General features: G+C 43.5%; 1 protein-coding gene across 2 annotated transcripts in view; it reads left to right on the top strand.

Annotated features, from left to right (window-relative positions):
* Positions 1 to 23962, top strand: part of lrrc7 (leucine rich repeat containing 7) — a gene marked incomplete at both ends in the record, with an annotated part of 103338 nt that overhangs the window by 77031 nt on the left and 2345 nt on the right. For both annotated transcript variants that reach the window (XM_083768209.1, XM_083768210.1), the window contains 14 exons: positions 414 to 525; positions 3058 to 3295; positions 4162 to 4677; positions 5489 to 5719; positions 6144 to 6378; positions 7353 to 7703; positions 8642 to 8890; positions 10435 to 10650; positions 12310 to 12477; positions 14179 to 14295; positions 16830 to 17031; positions 17732 to 17991; positions 18518 to 18610; positions 22844 to 22918. In XM_083768209.1, coding sequence (XP_083624335.1) covers positions 414 to 525; positions 3058 to 3295; positions 4162 to 4677; positions 5489 to 5719; positions 6144 to 6378; positions 7353 to 7703; positions 8642 to 8890; positions 10435 to 10650; positions 12310 to 12477; positions 14179 to 14295; positions 16830 to 17031; positions 17732 to 17991; positions 18518 to 18610; positions 22844 to 22918 — 3063 coding nt within the window. The remainder of the gene's footprint in view (positions 1 to 413; positions 526 to 3057; positions 3296 to 4161; positions 4678 to 5488; positions 5720 to 6143; positions 6379 to 7352; positions 7704 to 8641; positions 8891 to 10434; positions 10651 to 12309; positions 12478 to 14178; positions 14296 to 16829; positions 17032 to 17731; positions 17992 to 18517; positions 18611 to 22843; positions 22919 to 23962) is intronic.

Raw genomic sequence — 23962 nt, 5'->3', positions numbered from 1 at the left:
GAGTTTTCTAGCGCTCTGGGAGAACAGAGCAGCTGAATTCTTTGTTTTGATTAGGTGGTGAATGGTGCTGGTTTAACCCACGGCTAGAAGGCTGTTTCAACCAATCAGATTGCTTCCTCGAAACGACCTGTGGTAGAATTACGAACGCACCATTTCTTTTTTGGGTAGCTGAACTGTGAATCCTATTATTCTCCACACAGCTCTCAGTCTGCACTTTGCTGTCGAGTGTAGTAAATATGGCCTTTTTGTGACATACAGTAGCATAAGAAATCCTCATCCAGTCCTCTGCAGCAGTAGATGCAATACTAACTGTATTACTTCTAAAAGAGCTCATATAGTTATATTGTCTGTATCTTGGACTTGAGGTCTTTAAGTTGTCTGGCTTAACAGAATGTGTCTTTGTCTCTCGTCAGGACTCTATGGGTGGATCTCCTAATGACATCCGTATCTCTGACATGAGACCCACCCTGGTGGATCCGCCCATGTACAAACCTAAAGTGGTGCTGCTGGGCAAAGAAAAGAAAGGTAAAAAACCCCCACACACACTTCTCTCTGTTTCTCTTTCACACACACATGCACGCACGCACACACGCCGTGAGCTAATGTGGTATGATGTAAAGTGCTTGAGGCTCGTTATAAAATTGTCCATTAATTAGTCATGGTAAAGAGACTATTAATGTCAGCACACCACAGAGAGAGTGTGTGTGGGGGAGAGACAGACAGACAGACGGACAAGTCTCAACAGTATGATAATAACAAAACATTTTATGCTCTGTGCAATGAAGCTTTACAAACTATAGGGTGCCAGCCGGTCAAAATAAATAATGCTATCTAAATTGCATTTTAACCTTTGCATACTGTATAAGACTGCAAGGTTGTCAAGGCTAGTGCAAGTTCTACGGCAAGTGCTGCGGGCTAAGGTGGAGTCTGAAGAGGTGAGTCTTAAGATTACAGTGGAAAATTGGGAGTGAGTCTAACTGCAATGGGTTCTTTCCACAGTTTTGTAGCCAGAAGGAAGAAGTGTCTGGGACGTGAGGAGCATTGTCCCAGATGTTTTAGAGTCTGGGACGTGAGGAGCATTGTCCCAGATGTTTTAGAGTCTGGGACGTGAGGAGCATTGTCCCAGATGTTTTAGAGTCTGGGACGTGAGGAGCATTGTCCCAGATGTTTTAGAGTCTGGGACGTGAGGAGCTTTGTCCCAGATGTTTTAGGGAAGGTTCTGCCAGCTTCACAATGTTAGCTGATCTGAGTGAGTGCGTATACGGTTAGATCAGGCTTTGAAGATATGGGGGTGCCAATACCGTTGGTTGCTCTGTAGGCCAACATCAGTGTTTTGTACTTTGAATATATGGGGGTGCCATACCTTTGGTTGCTCTGTAGGCCAACATCTGTGTTTTGTACTTTGAAGATATGGGTGTCCCATACTTTTGGTTGCTCTGTAGGCCAACAGTGTTTTGTACTTTGAAGATATGGGAGTGCCATACCTTTGGTTGCTCTGTAGGCCAACAACAGTGTTTTGTACTTTGAAGATATGGGGGTGCCATACGTTTGGTTGCTCTGTAGGCCAACAACAGTGTTTTGTACTTTGTCCGGGCAGTAACTGAGAGCCAATGGTGGGAGCTGGACATGTGAACATTTTCGCTGGTTGAAGACCAAGCTATGCTGCAGCATTCTGGATCATTTGGGGCAGCAAAAGTGCACATGCTGGGAGAATAAGTTTGTTTTGGGAGGTTTAAAGCTTAGTCTTTAGTGACATTGAGATGTTGGAGAACTATGCAGTGCAAGCATAGTCAAAGTGACATTAGCCTGGCCCAGCCACCATGCTTTCTGGTCTAGAGGGGCAGGTGGCGCATGGAACAAGTGCTGTATAATATTGGTTCACCAATCTGAGCGCCCGCCCCTGCGCCCCTGCGCCCCTCCCCTCCCTGGTAGAAAACAGCAGAGAAAACTGACGTCACCAATCATTTCGAGCAACATTTCGAGGAAATGCGTCTCATTCCCCCAGGCTTTCATTTTTGAGCCAATTGCGAACGAAAATAAAAGCCTGGGTACCGAGGCTAAAGTGACATTGAATGATGGCTCCGGGAAGAGTCCTGAGAGTCCTTTTGTTAATTATGCCCAAAAATCGTGTTCTTTGATTTACTTTGATCACCTTTAATGCCCTGCTTTCACAGTAATGCAAAAATATTATGTTAAAATAACATAATATTTAGAATAGTAGAGTGTCTTTCTTGGCCTACTGTTAGTCGAGGAAAAGAACTGCGCTGATTGGTGCCGCGGTTTGCGGGGTTAGCCCTTAATTGTCCGGCAGCCAAAGGGCCTTTTTTGGCTGAAGCAGTGTATCTAGACAATATTTTAGGCCAATAAAACAAAATGATATACCAAATTTCATACCCCACCTGCCGAACTATAACAGACAGACAGACGTGTGCACTGCACGCACACACAGACACACACACGCACGCACGCACACACACGCACGCACGCACGCACACGCACAGCAGTGTAAGAAAATATATCTGCCTTCAGTTAAAGTAATAACCAGATGTATTAAAAAAACACTCAGAACTTAATGAACAGACAGACAGATACAAATATATTACAAGAGAATGTGGGCATGTCTCCAGCTTATTTGAATAGTTTCTAAACAGACCTGTGCACTCAGAGGAATACCAACAAGCACTGATGGAAATAAGGTCCTTCAGGCACTTTTATTTATTTGGCGCTGACAGCATACAAAACAAATATGTCCGTGTTTTGACAGACCTCGGCTTAAAAAATGTGTAACATAACATTAGATTGCAGCTACCTGATAATATGTGCTAGACAAGCAGACTATGACAGACTACTGTAGATAACAAACAGAGAACACAAAAACAAACAACGCTCCTGTGTTTGACTCCTTTCAAGTCGTTAGAGGCAGTATGTATGTAAAGATAATTGTGGAGCCTTCATGTAGAGGTAATTGTTTGAGAGCGAGTTCGAAAGGGCATCACTGTGGTTACATCAAAAGCTAAATTGGGTTATCTCTCTCTCTCTCTCTCTCTCTCTCTCCAGAGTCAACCGATGAAGAGGTGGATAAGCTCCATTGTTTAAACCACAGTGGCTCTTCAGCGACCTATTCAGACTACTCTCCTTCACAGGGCTCCTCCGGCTCCTCCAACCCGTCTGCCAACGCACATTCACACTCACATTCACACACACTCTCGCACACGCACACGCACGCGCACTCACACACGCCTGCTCTGCCGGCCCCCAGCAAGGACCAGGCCCCACAAACACACTGGACCAACAGGTACGCTCGCTCACATGTACGCACACATGTCACACGCACGTACGCACACATGCTCACCCCTCACTCTACCCCCCTCCCATCCTCTCCAACCGTCCATCATCTCATCTGTTATCTCGTCCTCAATCCCTCCCCCCATCCCTCCATCTCCTCTCTTTATCATCCTACCAATCTATCCACTCTTCCTCCCTTCATCACTCTGTCTCTCTCTCTCTCTCATCTATCTGTCAGCTGAGTCAAGGTCAGTGGGACTCATTAGAATGCTGCAGAGTTCTCCACAGTTCTCTCTTGTCTGTGTCTCTCTGGCCTTCGTTTTCTCTCTCCTACTGCGTATAATATATAATAATAATACTCCCTCTTCAGGTCTCTTACTCTTAGTCTTCATCCCATTTATTGGACTCTGTATTTGTACTGTATCTATCTGTATCCATCTCTCTATCTGTATCCGTCTCTCTCTTTCTCTCTCTGTGTGGTCCTTCTTTCGAGAGTTTTATAAATAATAATTTATCTTCCGATGATGTTCGCAGTGGTAAGTATTGGTATCAAGTAACAAAAGTAGAAAGTCCTCATTATGCAGAATGTTCCATTTCACAACTTTTCAAATGTATGATTAAAAAGTATTTCTAGATCTATAAGCTCACAATGCATCGCAATCCTCTATTTTCAAATGGCCAAAATGAATGTAGCCTACGGCTTTTAAGTGGTTAATGATTTTTTGATTTTGATTGATTATTTATTTATTTTCTACCTATCATCAATAGAACAGGGCTGCTAGGGTTCATGTTGTTAAGCGTGTGGCAGTTATTATAACATAATTATTTCATTTACTAAAGTATAATGTTTATATTATATATTTTGTATATTTATAGATTGGCCCAGTCGTTCCCTAAGCCCATCGACTCTAAGCCCCTGCTGTCTCAGAGGGAAACCCCGCCATCAGGAACTCTACAGCAGCGCGGGGACCGACGGCCACTCAGCGAGCCATTCGATTGGTCCGAGGTCCCTCATTATGACAACACTGGCTTTGATGCTGAAGAGTCTCCTCTGGAGACCCCGGTCACTGGCTCAAGTCAGGGAAATCCCCCCCTTGGCTCCAAACCCCGCAGCCAATCACAATCACAATCACATGGGCGTCGGCCACTGCTTAGGCAGGAGCGAATCGTCGGAGTCCCTCTGGAGCTGGACACCAATACGCTCCCTTTCCATGGCAATCAGCGCTCGACCCCCGAAAATGAAAACACTGTCTCTGGTCATCCTAGTCAGAACCCCTGGCAGAACTGGACTCGAACCCCCAGTCCATTTGAGGACAGAACCGCCTTCCCATCCAAGCTGGACCTGACGCCTTCATCGAGTCCCAACCCAGACCGCAAGGAGCAGGAAGCAAGGTAACCCAATAGACCATATGCAGACTCTTGCAATTAAGATAGGACTTTTCTGTCAATTGCGGCTAGTTGCCACCCTGCCATCTTTTTGTACACCATCGCAATATTGCTTTGATGGTGTTTGACCCCTCCCTGTTTGTAATGGTAGTTGCGACCACAGGTCGCATTTACTATGAAAACGTCCATTTCATAGTCAGTCAGTCAGTCAGTCACCTATTATCCCCATAGATGGTCTCGTGACATCACGTGACATAGTAAATGCGACCTGCTGCCTCTTCTTACTGGTAATAATAACCAGTGAGAAAAGACCCCCTCAGGCGTCTTACTGGTTATTATTGTGTTGCTTGAACCCTTCATGGTTGTATGTCCCTGTCATCACACTGACCAGTGGTGGATAAAGTACTCACATTTGTTACTTAAGTAAAAGTATCAATGCTAATTATGCTATGAATGCTAAGTATTGGTATCAAAATGTACTTAAACAATCTTTAGAAAATAGCCGATCTACAAGCTTGTAGATATATGGAAATATATGGCTGAAGTTTTGTAATTATAATCAAAATCTACCAAAATAACACAAGTTTTCAAATAAATGTAGTGGAGCAAAAGTACAATATTTGACTCTGAGATGTAGTGGAGTAGTACTGGAAATTGGAAATACTCAAGTAAAGTACAAACAACTGAAAATTGTACTTAATTACAGTCATTAAGTGAATGTGCTTAGTTACTTTCCACCACTGTTATTGTGTTGCTGGAACCCTCCCGGTTGTATGTCCTTGTCCTCACACTGACCCTCCTTGTTTGGTGCTTCGAGGCGGGAACAAGGGTCAGGACCTCTGCCTGGCAACTGGAGTTACCACAACAACCTGCAGGCGGAGCAAAACCGGAAGGAGCAGCTGGGCGTTGGCGGTGGGCTCAACAAGGTGACCGTGGTGATGAGTAAAAGCTCGGAGCGCCTGTCCCCCATGATGAAGGAGATGAGGTCCAAGTTTAAGAAGTCCCAAAGCATTGACGAGATTGACATGGGGTCCTACAAGGTCTACAGGTTGGTTGGTTGTTACATCATCCTTTCATGATTAGGGTTGGGATCCTTTCGGATTTTAACAGTCCCGAATCCTTAGCGGTTCCCTTTAATGATTCCTATAGGGGGTTCCGAATGGACCCTTACAGGTCTGTAACTCTGACAATGTAAAAGTGGACCCAAACGTTTGAGAACCACTGGTATTGAATTTGTATAGCACACGTGAAGTCCACACACCAGCTCTGACATGATAAAAAAAAACGCTTCCAAAACAGTTCCAAATGTGATGGAAGTTGGAATTCCGGTTCCGATCCCGGTTCCTTGGTGTTGGATCCGGTTCCGTATGGTTCCTCGTCCCAACCCTAGTCATGCTCACTATTCTCATCTTCCTGGCTACTGTTTGCTGATTTTATTACGACCGCTGCGGTTATTGTTGCCTTTCTCCCAGCATCCCGATGGACAGCTACAATTCATCCATGGAGCAGCAGACCAGTTTGGACCGTTCAGATCTGCCTGGTTGTCTAGAACAGACCAGCATGGCCCGGTCCCAGTCTGCCCCCATGCTAGATGACGACCTGGGCTTCCCAGGGAACCCAAACAGCAACCAGAACCAGCTGGTACAGAGCCAAAAACCTGCCATTCCACATAAAGCCTACCACTTTGACCATAACTACAATCCCCAGGTTAATAGTTCCGTCCTGTTTTTGAGGTGAGGATAGAGGGGAGGGGAGCCCGAGAAGGACGGGGGAAATGGAGAAAGAGTGGGATGGATGCTCTAAACAAACATGAAAAAGTCCATAGACTTGGCTGTACCTTATGACATCATAAAGTGCTCTAAACAAACATAGATTAAAAGTCCATAGACTTGGCTGTACCTTATGACATCATAAAGTGCTATAAACAAACATAGATTATAAACCATAGACTTGGCTGCCATATGACGTCATCTCAAAGGTGTGCATGGTTACCAGGTGTGCATGGTTACTAGGTGTGCATGGTTACTAGGTGTGCATGGTTACTAGGTGTGCATGGTTACTAGGTGTGCATGGTTACTAGGTGTGCATGGTTACAAGGTGTGCATGGTTACTAGGTGTGCATGGTTACAAGGTCTGCATGGTTACTAGGTGTGCATGGTCACCAGGTGTGCATGGTTACTAGGTGTGCATGGTTACTAGGTGTGCATGGTTACTAGGTGTGCATGGTTACTAGGTGTGCATGGTTACTAGGTGTGCATGGTTACTAGGTGTGCATGGTTACTAGGTGTGCATGGTCACCAGGTGTGCATGGTTACTAGGTGTGCATGGTTACTAGGTGTGCATGGTTACTAGGTGTGCATGGTTACCAGGTGTGCATGGTTACCAGGTGTGCATGGTTACTAGGTGTGCATGGTTACCAGGTGTGCATGGTTACTAGGTGTGCATGGTTACCAGGTGTGCATGGTTACTAGGTGTGCATGGTTACTAGGTGTGCATGGTTACTAGGTGTGCATGGTTACTAGGTGTGCATGGTTACCAGGTGTGCATGGTTACTAGGTGTGCATGGTTACCAGGTGTGCATGGTTACTAGGTGTGCATGGTTACTAGGTGTGCATGGTTACCAGGTGTGCATGCGACACGAGAAAGCATTGAAATAACCCATAAACGTTCTCACTCATCAGATGGCCATGGATCGTCGGGCACCACCTCCTTTCCCCGACACACCGGAATATGTCAACCAATCAGGGAAGGCCTTAGAGTATATCAACCAGCCTGGGAAAACGTTACCCAAGGACCTGGTGAGCCCTCGATACCGTGGGTATCCGCCATTGGAGATGTTTTCTTTCCCTCAGCCACCAAATCATCAGGATGGCCCGCCCGGCCAGTCACAGCAGCCAGTCCCATCCCAGCGTTCCAGACCGGGGTTCTTGAGAAGAGCAGACTCGTTGGTGAGTTCGACGGAGCTAGCGCTGTTCCGCAGAGTCCATGAAGCCCAACAGGAGGCACTGCAGGAAGCACAGTACCGAAAGCAGGTAGGGAAAGGGTGTGTGTGTGTGTGTGTGTGTGTGTGTGTGTGTGTGTGTGTGTGTGTGTGTGTGTGTGTGTGTGTGTGTGTGTGTGTGTGTGTGTGTGTGTGTGTGTGTGTGTGTGTGTGTGTGTGTGTGTGTGTGTGTGTGTGTGTGCGTGCGCGTGCGCGTGTGCGTGTGCGTGTGTTCAGATTCAGATACCTTTATTCTATGTGTAAAACACATAGGAATTTGTTTTGACATTGCGTGTGTGCATTCCTTATTCCTTTTTTCACATATAACAAAAATAACAACAACACAAATACAACACTGTGCAGGAAGTATAAATACAAGTAAGACGCGCAAACGCGGGAAGCGAACGCAGCTCGTGTGTGTGTGTGTGTGTGCTGCAGCTGCGCCCTGTGTGTGTGTGTGTGTGTGTGTGTGTGTGTGTGTGTGTGTGTGTGTGTGTGCTACAGCTGCGCCCTCTGGTGGCGGGCGGGTGGTGTCACAGCGGGACAGACAGACAGACAGACACACAGACAGACAGACATGATCTGCAGGGTCTCATAGTTAGTGCTCATTGCGTTCGCAATCACTGCGTTCGCAATAAAGTGCAGAATTTATGGAACATAGTGCAAACATGTCCGGTGACACTCCCTAGGGGGCAGTGTGTGTGTGTGTGTGTGTGTGTGTGTGTGTGTGTGTGTGTGTGTGTGTGTGTGTGTGCGAAAACTAACAATCTCGAACGTAAATGGGAACCTTCTTGAACACTACATATTACATAATATAATATTCTCTCTTAAAAATGTATAGTAAAAGAAAAAAAGTGAACCTTATGCAAAGAGAGGTGTTGTGAAAAATGTTACTTGACATTTAATAGGAGGCTGTCTTTGTGAACTCGTACACTGCAGTCCCTACTGTACTGTAGGTAAATAAGCAGGGTGCATGTCCATATCCCTCAGGCTGACCCCCCACTGTATGGACGCTCCCTGGCATACTCCACCCTACTGGACCACTCCTCTGCCCTCTCCAACATGGCTGACAGCCAAAGCCAGCTGCTGCACAACAAGAGGAATGGTCGCTATGACGACGACTACCCCACCTACCAGGAGCAGAAGAGACCAATGATTGGTTACCCTACCAAGAGTCTGACCCAACGGCGCCCCCTGTCTGCAAGGAGCTATAGCACGGAGACCTACGGAGCATCTCAGGTGAAGATCTATCATGTATGCCTACAGTATGTCGGAGTGTGACCTGTCTATTTGTCTGCTTGTTCTAAATCTGGAGTAGTCAACTTGCGGCCCACGGGGACCCTTCTTATGGTCCCTGGAACAATTACATTTATTTATTTTTGAGGGCTAATGAAAGTTACAGGAATTATATGGTGTGTGTGCGGTATGAAGTGTGAGATTACCGTAATGAAAAAGAAAGGTTGTCCGCACACGTATCAGCTCCCAGGTAACTTTATTTAGGTAACAACGTTTCGACCCTCACAGGTCTTCGTCAGGTATGAGTACAAAACATCAAGTAGGCGTATTATATAACAGCATATCGGCAGGTCAACAAGGAACAAGCTCTTTTGCAATGAAGGAAATTAAGCAAGACACACCCACCGCATCTGAAAGGATATGGTTGCATTAGCATAAAGGGCATAACAAGCCGAGGACTAAATTAATTATATTAAATATAGTGGCACTAAGGCCAACTCTTTAGAACCCATTTAGAATAGGGAAGTATAGTGGTGCAGACAAAATGAATAATAAGCTGCAAACCATTAAAAATATTGCAAATAATCAAAACACTGCCTACAAGAGGAGATTACCATAATGATATTAATCCTTAATCATATTCAAGGGCTTTTGGAGAGAAATGAGACAAACTCCAGTCACTCTAGACTAGAGCACTGCAGAGGGTGTGTGTGTGTGTGTGTGTGTGTGTGTGTGTGTGTGTGTGTGTGTGTGTGTGTGTGTGTGTGTGTGTGTGTGTGTGTGTGTGTGTGTGTGTGTGCTCGCGCGGTTAATGCCAAGGCTATATTTATGCACTTTCAAATAGGACTACATCTATTCTCAGTTAGCATATAACTATATGTCTATATAGACATCTACCCAGTCTCGCCTAGAAAACACCAAAATCTGTATATATGGCACTGAAATCCTCCCCATGGACAATGACGGAGTGGCGCCGTCTCTACCAAACTTGAACCACAGGAGACACCACAGAGCGGCCCTAAAGGACATATATTATCCTGCTCATTATTGTGCACAATGTATATACGTAACCTAAATATCCGTGTTTGAGCACAAACTGCATTTTGAGAACGCACAAGGCTTCGCGCGCATGCTCTGCAGCCCCCCCACACACAATCATTCTACAGTTGTGGCCCCCTGCCTAAACTAGTTGAATACCCCTGTTCTAAATTATAGCACAGAAATCTGTAGCGGAGAGCAGTTTGTCTACATTTTGTTATATTTAACTTAAAAGCTCTTGAATAAAGGATGAGGATCTTGCACGAGAGTCTATGGGCCCTATCTTGTGCCATCCCTTATCCCTAAACGTATTTTCCATGTTCTAATATTTTTCACCTAGCCGATCTACATCGACATGTTGTGAGCTTGTAGATTGGCTATTTGAACTATTTTAAAAGGTTTTTCAAAACAGTAAAAATATGGCAAATAAGTTTAGGGATAAGGGGTAAGCAAGATGTAGCCCAAAGCCTTATTTCCGTTTGCATAAACGACAAAACCTTTGTCGCTAGGCCCGTCCGGTCTCGGCTCGTCCCACCATGGCGGCCCTGCTGGAAAAGATGCCCCCCGACTACACCCTGGCCACCTGCCCGGAGAAACCCAACGAGGAAGCGGTCAAAATAAGGCAAATCATGGCGGCGCAGAAACACGACGACATCACGTCCAAGATGCCCGCTGACTGGAGGCAGCAGCTGCTCCGGCACATAGAAGCCAAGAGGCTGGACAGGGTACGTCCAAGTAGAACTAACAGGCACTGGACAGGGTACGTCCAAGTAGAACTAAAGGCCTATTCATAGTCTGGATTTTCGGCGGTGAGGTGACCACCGCTCCGGTGGTGATGTGACCACCGGAGCTGTAATAACGTGGATCGGTGGTGAGTAAAAACAGAGAAAAGGGCTGGGGAGAGACGTGGTTTGCTCTTCACCGTGGCTCCGTGACGTCATGTTGTACAGTAGTTGCGGTGGTCACCTCACCACCGATAAATCAGACTATGAATAGGCCTTAACAGGCACACCAGAGAGGAGGGGAAAAAACAGGATTGGCAGAAAGGGGCCACATCTTTGACACTGGAGGTTGAAAAACAATTGCTATTAAAGTTAACACCAAAACGCTGCACTGGGATTAGCTATCGTGTAATACATGCGCAGCGCCGACAAGCAGATCTGAGTAGTTCTGTCGTACCTCCAAATAGTGACGCAGATTAGCCTCAGTCTCTACAGTACCATTCAATGGTAAAACCAGGTGCTGTTTATAGAACTCTATTCATACGCACCCACCATACACAGTCATTCTGAAGCACTCCCCCCTGTCTATATCTGTGTGCGTCTGTGTCGTGAGGTCCACCAGGTGTGTGTCTGGCTGCATGCGCGTGCCCTCCCCACGCTATCCCGCTGTCGGCTTGATCCACTCCCGCTAATCTGGATGTGTGTCAGTGAAGTCACACGTGTTGGCACAGCGAATACAGCGATAGAACATTTTAAACACGTGGTTTGGTGCTGTATTCATTCTCAGTCATTTTTCGTAATAAGTGAGTAAGGCCAAACTGTAGGGGTTATATAATAATTGGAATAAATCAAGTTATCTGCCGTATCTTGCCCCTTGTTTGGAGAAACTCATTGGAACAAATTTAAAAACAGGTTAAATTGGCTTTTTGTCTATAATCTTTGTCTATAATGATTTCACTTGATTATAAGATATGAATACATTACACGATTTGATTAATTACTCACAACAAAGCACTTTCTTAAATTTCGTTTAAGTTGCTCTTGATTTCCAAAATGTCAGACATGGGTGTTGACCTTTAGACACTTTGCACTGTGGGATGGATAGACATTTGAAATGAGTTGGCGTCCATCTTGGTCCACTCTGTATATTGTATACTAGTTAATTAGTTAACATTGATATTACAGTCAAAATTTGGGTTTTTTGGCTATTGTTTGTTGAAGCCTGTTATCTACTTCATTAATCATGTTTTATCAATCATCTATTAATATAATTTGTATTCTAATATGATGATTAATAATTTGAAAATGAACTGAGCTAATGTAAGGATGACACACCTCCTATTGTTGCCAGTTTGATCCAATGTTCTATGTGTGTGTGTGTGTGTGTGTGTGTGTGTGCGTGTGCGTGTGCGTGTGCGTGTGCGTGTGCGTGTGCGTGTGCGTGTGCGTGTGCGTGTGCGTGCGTGTGCGTTGCGTGCGTTGATCACCAGCTAACATTTTCTGTGCTTTAACTCAACACTGTTGTAAACGTTGTTGTTAATGTTGTTTTTTGTCGTGTAATGTTTGTGGAGCTCACAGCGTGTCGTCGCCACACTGCTGCCTGCTGTTTAAGCTCCACCCACATTCACCCGTGTCATGTGATGTGTCTCCTCCTCCAATCAGAGTGGTGTCCTAAAGCACAACACGCTCACGCTGGGCATGCTCTGTCAGGGTGCGGGGCACGGCCCGGGGCGCAGCGGCACTTTGAACTTTAACTTTTACAATAACACTAAGCATGAGTCCCCTGCTGGCCACTGGCTGCCACTACCTCCACCTCCGTCTGCTAATGCTGTGAGTATCATGCTAGTAACCCTGGAGCTATAGGGCTGGGCAATATGACTGCAAATCAATATCACCATTACTTAGTTCAAACTTACAGTATGCCTTGATTGATTATGATGAATAAACGTAATCGTTCGTAGAGTGGCATTTTTTTTTACATTTTTGTATGCCACCATTGTACATCCAGAACCAAGTATAATACAGGGTTAAGTGGTTATCGATTTAGTCAACAATTGAAAAATCAATTCGAATTTCTTCATGCCGATTCATTGATATATATAAGAAATGAAAAGAAGAAAATATATAACAAATCTTAAGTCAGTTATTGGTTCTAAACGTCTGTTAGGATATATTTCCAGTTAATTGCCCAGCCCTCCCTGCATCCCTGGTACTGTTGTCATTACTGTAGAGAGCCAGTGAACTTACAGGCTACAGGCATTTCGGGTCTGTCGTGGTCATATCAAAATAAACTATTAGGGTTAATAATAACGAAATAATATTTTTTTATAATAATAATGAAATAATGAGTCGCCGTGGCTTGTGTGGCTCCCTGAAATGATACATGAGTTAGACTATGAACATCAGTCATAAATATGTGCATGTGTATGACTTAACCCCATTTACTTTATTCAAAATCTTGTGTTGATATTAGAGTCCTTTACAGACGTATGCTACTGTATGCACTATACTGCTGCAGCATAATACATTAATGTGAGCTATATGTGTTCTCTCTACTGTCACTGTTTGTTTACGTGTCCATATGGTGAAACTGATCGCACAGCACTTCTCCTTGTCCCTACTCTCTACCTACAGTACATCATCCCGTATGTCATTGTGCTTAGCTTTGAATTCCTCAAGGTGAAGTTCAAACCGTAGTGGTTTGTTTGGGTTGTGTTGCTGAGGTTAGTCAATCCGTTAGCCAGTGGTGGAAAGTACATTTACTTAGATTCTGTACTTACAGTAAGTACAATTTTGAGGTATTTGTACTTTACTGGAGTATTTCCAAATTTCAATACTTCTACTCCACTACACCTCAGATCCAAATATTGTGCTTTTACTCCACTGCATTTCTTTGAAAACTTTAGTTTCTAGTTACTATTGTAGATTGAATATTATTTAAAAACATACAATTACCACTTCAACCCTATACTGTATACATTTCGGCCATTTGAAAACAGCCTATTTACACTTTTACTCGAGTACATTTAGAATTCCGGACTTTTGCTTGTAGTAAAATTGAGTTATTTTTCCACCACTGCCGTTAGCCGCAGCAGTGTATTGCTGGTGGCTAGATGAGAGCAGTGGGAGGAGAAGATATCCCTTGGAGGCAGGCACAGGTTTAGTCTGAAAAAAGAAGAAATATTAAATGTATTTATTTTGGGGGTTGTTATGGTTCCTGGTCGGGGTGGTTGACCAATCAAAGATTAAACTTAGGGAATAGGGGTGCACCTGTGTCAGATACACATATCAGTATCGGAGTGTGAACACATTGTGTTCAAATGAGATACACCCACCCCTCTGCCCACACACCAATCAGATCCAAAGTTGATACTGTACATAACATGTGGTCTATATTCTACAATCAGTGATAAATGATCATCCTAACAGTAGTGTCCGTCTCTTCCCCTTTCCTTTTCTTCCTTTGTTGCTCCTCTCCTTTCTCCATTTTCTCTTCCCCTTTTCTCTACATCCTTTATCGTCCTCCCCCAGACCCCCTCTCAGCAAGGTGCTATGATGGATAATGACCAGGAGGGGGGGCCAGCAGGTAATCAGTGGGTTCCCTACTCTCTGGGCAGGAGGGATGTCCCCCCTGACATCCTCAAGAAGGTTGGTCCCCTGTCTCAATGTCTTAACCGTGGATAAAATATGGCTCTCTAGTGAATAGCAGTTAAATACGCCTACTTGAGGGAGAATGTGAGATTGTGCGCATGTATGGCTGTTTGTGTCTGGGTGCACATACAGTGTAATGTTTGCATTTCTCCGTCTAGGTTGGGTTTTTTATGTCTCCGTAGTATCCATGTCTCGTGCTGTCTGGCAAGAACATAGTAAAACAAATAATAAATGAGACATTTCATGTGCAGCACAGAATACATCTCAAAAAAAGAATAATGGAACAATTGTGTAAAAGCAGGGCACCCTTGTGACTCAAATAAATGAGGCTATCCTTCACGGAGCTGAACCGTGTTCGAGTCTGACCTGAGGCTTTTTACTGCACGTCATCGCCCTCTCTCTCCCACATTCCCTGCCTCACTCTTTCCATCTGATATAAAGCACAACATGATGGCGAGGAAATAAAATAAACGTCTAAAGCTTGGGAACTTCAGCTCATCTGGCAGGGTATTCCAGAGACTGGGAGCATAATGGCTTACAATTAATGTGCTCAAATGTTATTTTTATAGTTTAATTTTATTTGGTTAAATTTCTGGTACATAGACCAGACAATCACACCAATTTTGTCTGGTTCTAATATTAGCCTTCTTTGATGACATGCAGAGTTAAATAAAATAAAAAAGCTTTCCTGATTGCATTGATTTAAAACAGCCTTAAAGTCTGAATAAAACACTTAGGCATTCCTCTCTATTATTTTCTGGCTGGTCACACTTCAAGACTTGAAGCCAGGCCTGCCGCCCTGGCCTTGGAGGCTGATCAGATAACTTCCCTGTGAAGAAATGGCTGCTAATTGGTTTATGGGTGCACATAATGGTTGCATTCTGCTGTCTGTCAAGAACATTGCAAAAGAGAGAGAACTAGAAAAAGTGCCCTTCTGGGCACAGGTCTCCACCAGGAGGATAGGAGTGTTTGTAAATAATTACTTGAGTAAGCATATGTATGTAGTAGAGTTAATATTAATACAATCTGAAAAAACACTTTTCGGCCAGTTATAGCGCCACCTTGAGGCTGAGTTGAAATTGTTCATGTGGCATTTCGTCCTCGGCCTAGTGGGAATGTGGGTGCACAATTTCACGGAAATCACGCGATGTGTTCATGATTTGCAGCATTTTGTTTGAAACTGAGCACTCCTGTGAACTTTGGAAGCCAATCTTAACCAATCAGGATGGAGTCTGAGAAATCTGAAAGACCGGTTTCATTGAATGGCTCTAGAGAGACTGTGTACCAATTTGCGTGATGAAAATCTGTAGGTGTACTGTGCAAAAACTTGTTTTGCACAAAGCGGCCTCCTGGTGGCGCTATAACAGGCCGTTCTGGAAAGTTTGGGGCAGAGGTTCATCGTTGGCATCCAGGGAGTGTGTGTGCAAAATTTGGCATCGACCGGGTTAACGGTGGCCGAGATTAGCTGCTCACGGACACACGGACGGACACACGGACGGACACACGGACGGACACACGGACGGACGGACGGAGACAATAAAAGAGACATTTCATGTGCAGTACAGAATACCTTTCAATGCACTTGAAACAATAAATATATGTATTGTTATTCAACAACGTTATGCAAGAAGCTTGCCCAGCATTGTCGGGGGTTATTGTTCTGACAATGCATCGCAATGTCACGCATCAATCCGTGTGTTAAGGTTTTGAGTACCCACAGACAGTTGTATTGTTACTCTTATCGTATTACATTAGCAATCACAGCCATGGACTCGGCCACGGTTTCAGATGCTGCCACTTGGCAAAGAGTCTCACGTAGCCAAACGACCAGAGATCTATGCCTACCAATATGTCTGAGGAATTCTAAATTCATTGAATGTGCTGGAGAAAGTCAGCGGTAACAAACCCACGTCCACTGCTTTGAAAACCAATCCTGATACTGTACCATTTGCCACCTGAAATCTTTGCCTGGGTTCTGTGTGAAGCTGTTATTTTGTCCAACTTGTTTCCACCCAGTGTTAGCCCATTGATTGAATGTGGAATCTTGTGGATGTCACCAACCAGACATATCAATAAGTGGATATCTCTGTACTTATGGATATGTGTTACTATTTGGCAAATGGCTTCACACGACAACAAATTCCCCCCTGGCTGCCTGTGTGTAGTAGAGCCTTTGTATGAAAGCAGGTACACCTAAAGCCCCCTTCCCTTACCTACCTCAATATTTAAGCACGCACGCACACACACACCATCATCGTCATTTTACTCTTGTCATGTAATCGCATATAAGTTGTACTGTAACAATAAAAGATCTGTAATCTTTAACTCACAACACAAATTCAACTCACAGTTACTGTGCATATATACAGTATAGTGTACGTGTGTTTATATCCGTGTTTATGCTTAGGCACACATGAACAGTGAACACACTTGACATTTCTCTAAGTCTTCTTTCTTTACTTCCTCTCACTGTTTACATATCTCTCTCTCTCTCTCTCTCTCTCTCTCTCTCTCTCTCTCTCTCTGCACAGGCTGCCCACTCCCACAACCCCTCCCATCAATCACACAACACCATGGTTGTCGCCTCCTCTTCCTCCTCGTCGGGCAACCCCCCCCACCGGGGTGGCCAGCAGGGCTATGAGAGCGGAGCCATCAACAAGGGAGGCCAATACCAGCCCATGGTCATCTCTTCATCTGGGGGGGCGGGGCAATATCAAGGCTCCCTGCCTCAAGGTAATTGATGTGATTTTTTATTTTTATTTTTTTAGGACCGCTAGAGGCTTTGTCAGTTCCAATGCAGCAGTTCTCTCAACCTGTGGGCGTAGTGATATGGACACAAAAAAACGAACACATCGTTCAACAATAGGTCACCAATACAAATGACAAATGAAGTAATTTACTTTTAATGTGTGGCCCCCTGTGCCCCCCACAAAATGACCGGAACTACTTAATATTTCACCAAAAGCAGAACTCCCACCACAGGACTCCGGCAATCAATCAATACAGTTGCAACCACTATATAAATGGCAAGTATTTCATACAGCTTAAGTTAAAAAAATCTGAACTATCCCTTTAAGCTATATGGTATGTATCAATCAACATGTATGTATCATCGTATGTATCAAGCTATGGTATGTATCATTATCAACGTATGTATCAAACTATGGTACCGTACAGTATGTATCATTATCAACGTATGTATCAAGCTATGGTACCGTATGTATCATTATCAACGTATGTATCAAGCTATGGTACCGTACAGTATGTATCATTATCAACGTATGTATCAAGCTATGGTACCGTATGTATCATTATCAACGTATGTATCAAGCTATGGTACCGTATGTATCATTATCAACGTATGTATCAAGCTATGGTACCTTATGTATCATTATCGACGTATGTATCATCATATGTATCATTCTCCTCCTAGCACTGCCTGCTCCCGGCCAGTCCTACTCCAGCAGCTCAGGCCTGGCTCTGGCCCTCTCCCCATCTGGAGGCCAGCAGCCGCAGTATGGCTCCTCCCACCAGCCCACCCTCCCCGCCACCAACCCCCAGTACCACGGCAACCAGGGTATGGGCCATAGCAACCAGGTTGGCATGACGACGCACACCAACCCACGGCCTCAGAGTGCTCGTTGCCTCCTGCAGACGAAAGGACAGAAGAGTATGGACGGGTTCCAGGATCAGGTATCTATCTACAAGTATATGTGCGTGCGTGCGTGCGTGCGTGCGTGCGTGCGTGCGTGCGTGCGTGCATAATGCATATATATAATCTTCTAAACAAAACTTTCAAACATTTAAAAATGTTTTTGAATATTTTTAAGGCATTTTGCAGCTAGAGGTTTTGCTATTTTGGAGCATAATCTTGGTGTGAGAAATATTTGGTCTCTACCTTGCTGTTGGCTTTGTCTGTCTGTCACTGGCAGAAGATGCTGATAAAACTAGACACCATTTCTCTCTGTTTACATCTACCTGACTTCTTTCTTTCTTTCTTTCTTTCTTTCTTTCTTTCTTTCTTTCTTTCTTTCTTTCTTTCTTTCTTTCTTTCTTTCTCAGTTCTCTCTCTTTGTCTCTCCCCAGTGTGCAGACATTTGTATTGTACTGTATGCCTATGTTATGTATACAGTTAAATAATGACAAATCCTTCCTTCCTTCCTTCCTTCCTTCCTTCCTTTCCTTTCTTCTTCTCCTTACTTCCTCTGTCTCTCGCCAGCTGTGTGTGAGGATAGAGAAGAACCCTGGTCTTGGTTTCAGTATCTCTGGGGGCATCAGTGGCCAGGGGAACCCCTTCAAACCCTCCGACATGGTATGACCCTACTCGGCAGCCAATCGTGGCTACCGCGGCTTTTCCTCAGAGTTGCCATGGAAACTGCTGCTAGTTGCCGCAGTGTTCTGTCCATCTGTCTGTCTGTCTGCGGGGCGACAGTTCACTTGGTTAACTTTGAGTATCTAGTGTGTATGGGATGTTGTATGTATGTTGTATGGGGGGGGGGGGGACATAAAACCTGTATTGCCTACCCAGAGCACTACACTGAGAGAGAATTGGCCCGAGTCACACATTACCTGTATGCTTGACATTAACATTATGTCTGTGTTTTTGTCAATGATCCAGGGCATTTTGGTTATTTTAAACTCTTGAAAATATCCCTTTCAAATACATTCATTCCAGTGAATATGTTGACTATAGTGACTTGTGTACAGGTATTTATGAATTTGAACTCACTTATATTTTACAGTAAAAGTTAGAAACCAGTAAAGCGTGATCCGGGGTAAGCACTCACAGGCGTCCCCCGGTTGAGTTGGGAGGCAGACGGGCCTATCGGGGCCCGCCAACGGCCAGCAACATAGCCACCATAACTGTGCCTGTTCTGTGTTTCCATTGGAGTATCAGTCATCCCCAGGCATATGCCTGTGTCCTAGAAACAGCCCTCTCTTGTACACCTACTACTTCTACTGAATCTCTGACAGCCATTTTAGAAAGAACGTTTTCTTCTGGGACCTGGTGCATGCCTCTGGACTTGAAGCACCTATAGCACCTAAACGAGTCTATTGAATGTCTTCTAACAAAAACATGCAGTCACTATAAAAGGCACAATTTCTGCCATTTTCGTCTCTTTTTTTCTTTTTTTTTTGGCTTTCGCTTTTATTTTATATATTTTTTATAGAGGGACAGACAGTAGGCTGACGGGAAATGGGGGAGAGAGATGGGGGAGTGGCATGCAGTAAGGGCTGTCGGGATCGGGAGTCGAACCCGCGGCACACTGCCAGACTTGAACTACCGGCCAAGGTGCCTGGACCGCTGAGCCACGGCCCAGGCCCATTTTCGTCTCTTACCCACATAATGTAAATGTATTATCTCAACAAGGCCGGAGGCGGTGATTAGGCTTTTGTGCACATGAAGAATAGGCAGAGGAAAACAAATCCCTCAGATTCCTCATAGTAGCTCTCAACAGTCCAGTTTAGGGACACAAGAGTCATGTGAGGTTAGGTTTTTAATATTCTATACTGTTTGGCTTCCAAATTTCACATGTATCATTGTTCAGATTATCTTACAAGTTCAGTTCAAACCACAACAGAACAAAAACAGAATCTATCAGTGGTGTGATGGAAATTGTCTGGCTTGTTCTGTCATAGTTTATTCACATTAACTATAATTATTCATTCCTTCTTGCCTTGTTCCAATTTCCTGGCTCTCTTTTACCTCCTTTATTCCCTTGTTCAGTTCCTTGTAGCCTTGGCCCCTGCCCTGTGTCCTTGTTCTGTTTTCCTGTGCGTGCGTGCATGCGTGCACGTGTGCATGCGTGCGTGCGTGCGTGCGTGCGTGTGTGTTTTTCTCTCCATATGTCTACACACAGTGGGTTTTAAGTGAACTCAGAATGATTCGTCAGCAGTTTTAACCGGCCTCGTTTCCATATTGTGATGTTGTGCCTGTTGTGTCAACCCATTAGTTTGGCTTATCCAACCCCTATCCTTAATTAAGCAGGTTTATTTTCAGCCTACACTGTTAAACAGAATGAATATGCAAGCAGCTTGATTGTAAATAATCTATGCTTTTAGGGCCCTGGGCCTATAAGCATCAACGTTATTCCACTGGTATCTGGCTCCTCCTAGTGGTCATGTTCTTGTTTACAGCCAGAGAGTCTGCCTTTAAAAAATGGTCAGGAATGTTACCCTGTCTAGTTAATTCAATCTCAAGGATTCAAGCATCTTCATATAATATCAAACTGGGACTGAAGTCAGATCATTGACTATTTACAAAGACGCTTTAAACAACATTTAAACCATTCTCGGTAGAACCATGGGTTATAAATAACTGTGCAAGATCATCATCTTTATCTGTTGCTCCTGTGCTCTATGATCAAGAAACCAGAAATAGCAATTCCCTTTACTCTTGCGCATTGTGAAACAGGTCGCATAATCACACTTTAACCACACATAGGTCACCAATATTGTTGGAAAAAACAACAACATACAGTACCATCACTTGGTTTATTATATCGGCATAATCTTTTAGTTCATGTGCTAAAAGTGTGACTTGAGAGTTGAGACAACATGGTTCACCAATCACCATCTATTGTGAGTGAATTGCTACTTCTGGTTGCTTACTCGGTAACATGTAATTGGTTCGACCTCCCGTTAGATCGACCATTACTAACCCTATCTCTAACTCTAACCTAAACATAACCGCAAGCACAGGAGCAACGCATCCCTCCATAACCCGGTCGTTTTGACGCATCCCTCACCAACCTTAATCCGATCTAACTAACGGGAGGTCGAACCTTAGGGCTCACAGATCACAGAAGAAACAGATAAAGAAGATGGACAATATTTTTGACTTCATCATAACCAGGCCCCAAGGTTCTACCAATGTTCAACATTGCTTATACATTAAGTCACTTTAACTAGCAGTGGTGAATGGGGAAGCTATATTAAATTACAGATAAAATACTTAGGCTACAGCAAGTTATAATAGTGCCAGTGCTATGTGTCTGGAAAACAATGAGTTGAAGAAGCTAGATGATTGTATTGGCTTTTCAGGCTTGATTTAAGAACAGAAAACAGCATCTGAAGGAACAGAAATCAACGTATTATTATTATAAATATTTTTTAACTAATCTTGATATTATGACATTAACAATCGGATTATCTGTTCCATGTGATGCTAGAATCATCCATTCTGTTTTGGCGTTTGAGCTATCACTGTCAGTGGCCAGAAAGGCTCTATAACACACTGGCTACTGCTCTGTCTTGACTGGTTTAATTGGTTAACAAGTTACAGTAACAACACATTTTCCTATGATATTATTTCTACAACACATACATTTAGATACCAGGGATTTGCAGGGCACCGATGATTTGTGTCAAACAGTATCTTGATGTATGTATGTGATCGAACTAATATCACACATGCAGTTAACATACTGTACAGTGAACTCAATAGGTGTTTGGGAAAGCACATTTCTGTTGATGTTTTGGTTGCATACTTTTAGTACTTTGGATGTTTGGAAAAGCATTAGTCACCCTTTTTTAGAGTTATTTTCTTGATATTGGAAGGAAAGCCCCTTGTTGTACATGGTCCTCCTATTTCAGGGTGTCAAACATTTGATGAGAGTTAGGTAATATTCAATTACATTGTTAATTGTCCAGAATTCAACTGTTTGACATTGTTCCAACACATCACAAATAACAAAAGTATGGAGCCAGAAAGAAAGTTATTTGTCATTGTTGTTGCACTGCTGTAAGTAATAACTATTGAACTAACTAACTGTCATACACACTAATATAACATGCAGTGTACAGTATGCGTGTTTCACTGCTATCACCCACATTGTGTAATTGCTACAGCTTTGGCATGTCTACACTTCACTGTGCTTGGTAAACTGATATCACCTCTGAGTCTATATGGCACATATTTACCTGTCAAGCTGGTATCACTATTCCGCATTCAACATTCAGGTGCATCCTCTTGTTGAACCATGCTGAGTTGATACAACCGCATTTTCCCATACTTTCTGTGTTCAAAAGAAAACATCTTTCAGCTTTTCATGAAAAGATGTTGGTGTTTTTACAATCTCTGCCTTGGGTTATTAAGGGAAAGACATGTGGCAGGACATGTGTCCTGTCTTCCCCACTACCCACTTATTTCCCCCAAATTCAGTTCCTGACCTCAAAGATCTTTCCAATCCTTACCCTCAACCAAGCTACTTAGGAAATAATTGAGCTGTTTTGTTTGTTTGTTTTTTTCTTTGATCAATTATTTACACTGATTGCTTTAAGAATTTGCTATAAACATACACTGAGAGATAATTCTTCAAAAGGCCAAGCACTTTGTGATATAGTAGGTCATACATATATATTCAGCAGTAGGCTTGCATGTCTCTCCAAATTCAGAGCAAGGAGAATGCATTAATTAACTTGACAGTGTTTATTCTGGGGGTGGGGGTAGGTTACCTACTGAGAATGAGAATGAGAGAAAGGCAAAGATTCTAAACCATCGTGTCCCTGTGTTGTCCTAACGATGTATCATTTTGACTTATAGGGTATCTTTGTTACTAGGGTACAGCATGACGGACCAGCATCCTCCAGCCTGCAGCCTGGAGACAAAATACTGCAGGTAACGCAGACTGACTCACCCCCCCAAAAGACCATGGGGTAGCAACAGTGGTGGAAAGTGCAAGTGTGGTATACTTAAGTACAATTTTTAGGTATTTACTTGAGTATTTCCAATTTCCAATACTTTTACTTGTACTCCGCTATATCTCAGAGGCAAATATTGTACTTACTCCACCACATTTATTTGAAAACTTTTGTTACTTTGATTATTATTACAAAATCTACAAGCTCACAATGCGATGCATTGTGAGCTTGTAGAACTGCTATTTTCTAAAGATTTTTATACATTTGAAATTGAAATGGGACATATGCATAGCGAGTACTTAATACTTTTGGTACTGATTCCAATACTTTTATACTTTTACTCAAGTACATTTTGAATTCCGGACTTTTACTTGTAAGTAGCCTAGTTATAAATTGCAGTATTGATACTTTTACTGAAGTACTTTTTCCACCACTGGGTAGCAACAGTCATTCCACTCCCTCTCTGTTTTCTCATTCTTTACACAAACATCGAGAGGCAGCACATATGCAGGATATGAAAAAGCACAAATTGACATGCACTCTGCTCTATACATGAGCATTTGAAGCATATTAACTTGCCAATAGAAACACAAAATCACGTCACATTTAGATGGTCCAATGACCATCCTTACAACATCCTGCTCCATCTTTTCATCTCTGTTGGTTAGGAAGTCCTATGTCCCTCTCCCTCCATGATCTCATCAGTTAGTCACAGCCAGGACCTCATGTTTTCAACCTTATAGCATATGTGTGCAATTCCCGGTCTGTTCCTTCTTTCCAGCTCTAGCATTGCATAGTTGCATACTGTAAACTAATGCTTTGAATGGATTCAGAATCATGAAAACCCCCTAGTTTGACACATCACATGACACATGCTACTTAAAGCATAATGAAATTGTGAAATTGTTGCCTTATATAGGTTGTTAATGGTAACAACCCTCTAAAATAAATTGCTCAATGATGACAGCAGGTGGATTCAAGAATGTATATTATATAGACAATATTTTAGGCCAATAAAAAA

This window comes from Protomyctophum parallelum, assembly GCF_964188405.1.
Source record: "Protomyctophum parallelum genome assembly, chromosome: 6".
Lineage (NCBI taxonomy): Eukaryota > Metazoa > Chordata > Actinopteri > Myctophiformes > Myctophidae > Protomyctophum > Protomyctophum parallelum.
The sequence above is the reverse complement of the archived record's forward strand: the minus strand, read 5'-3'. Positions and strand labels throughout refer to the sequence as shown.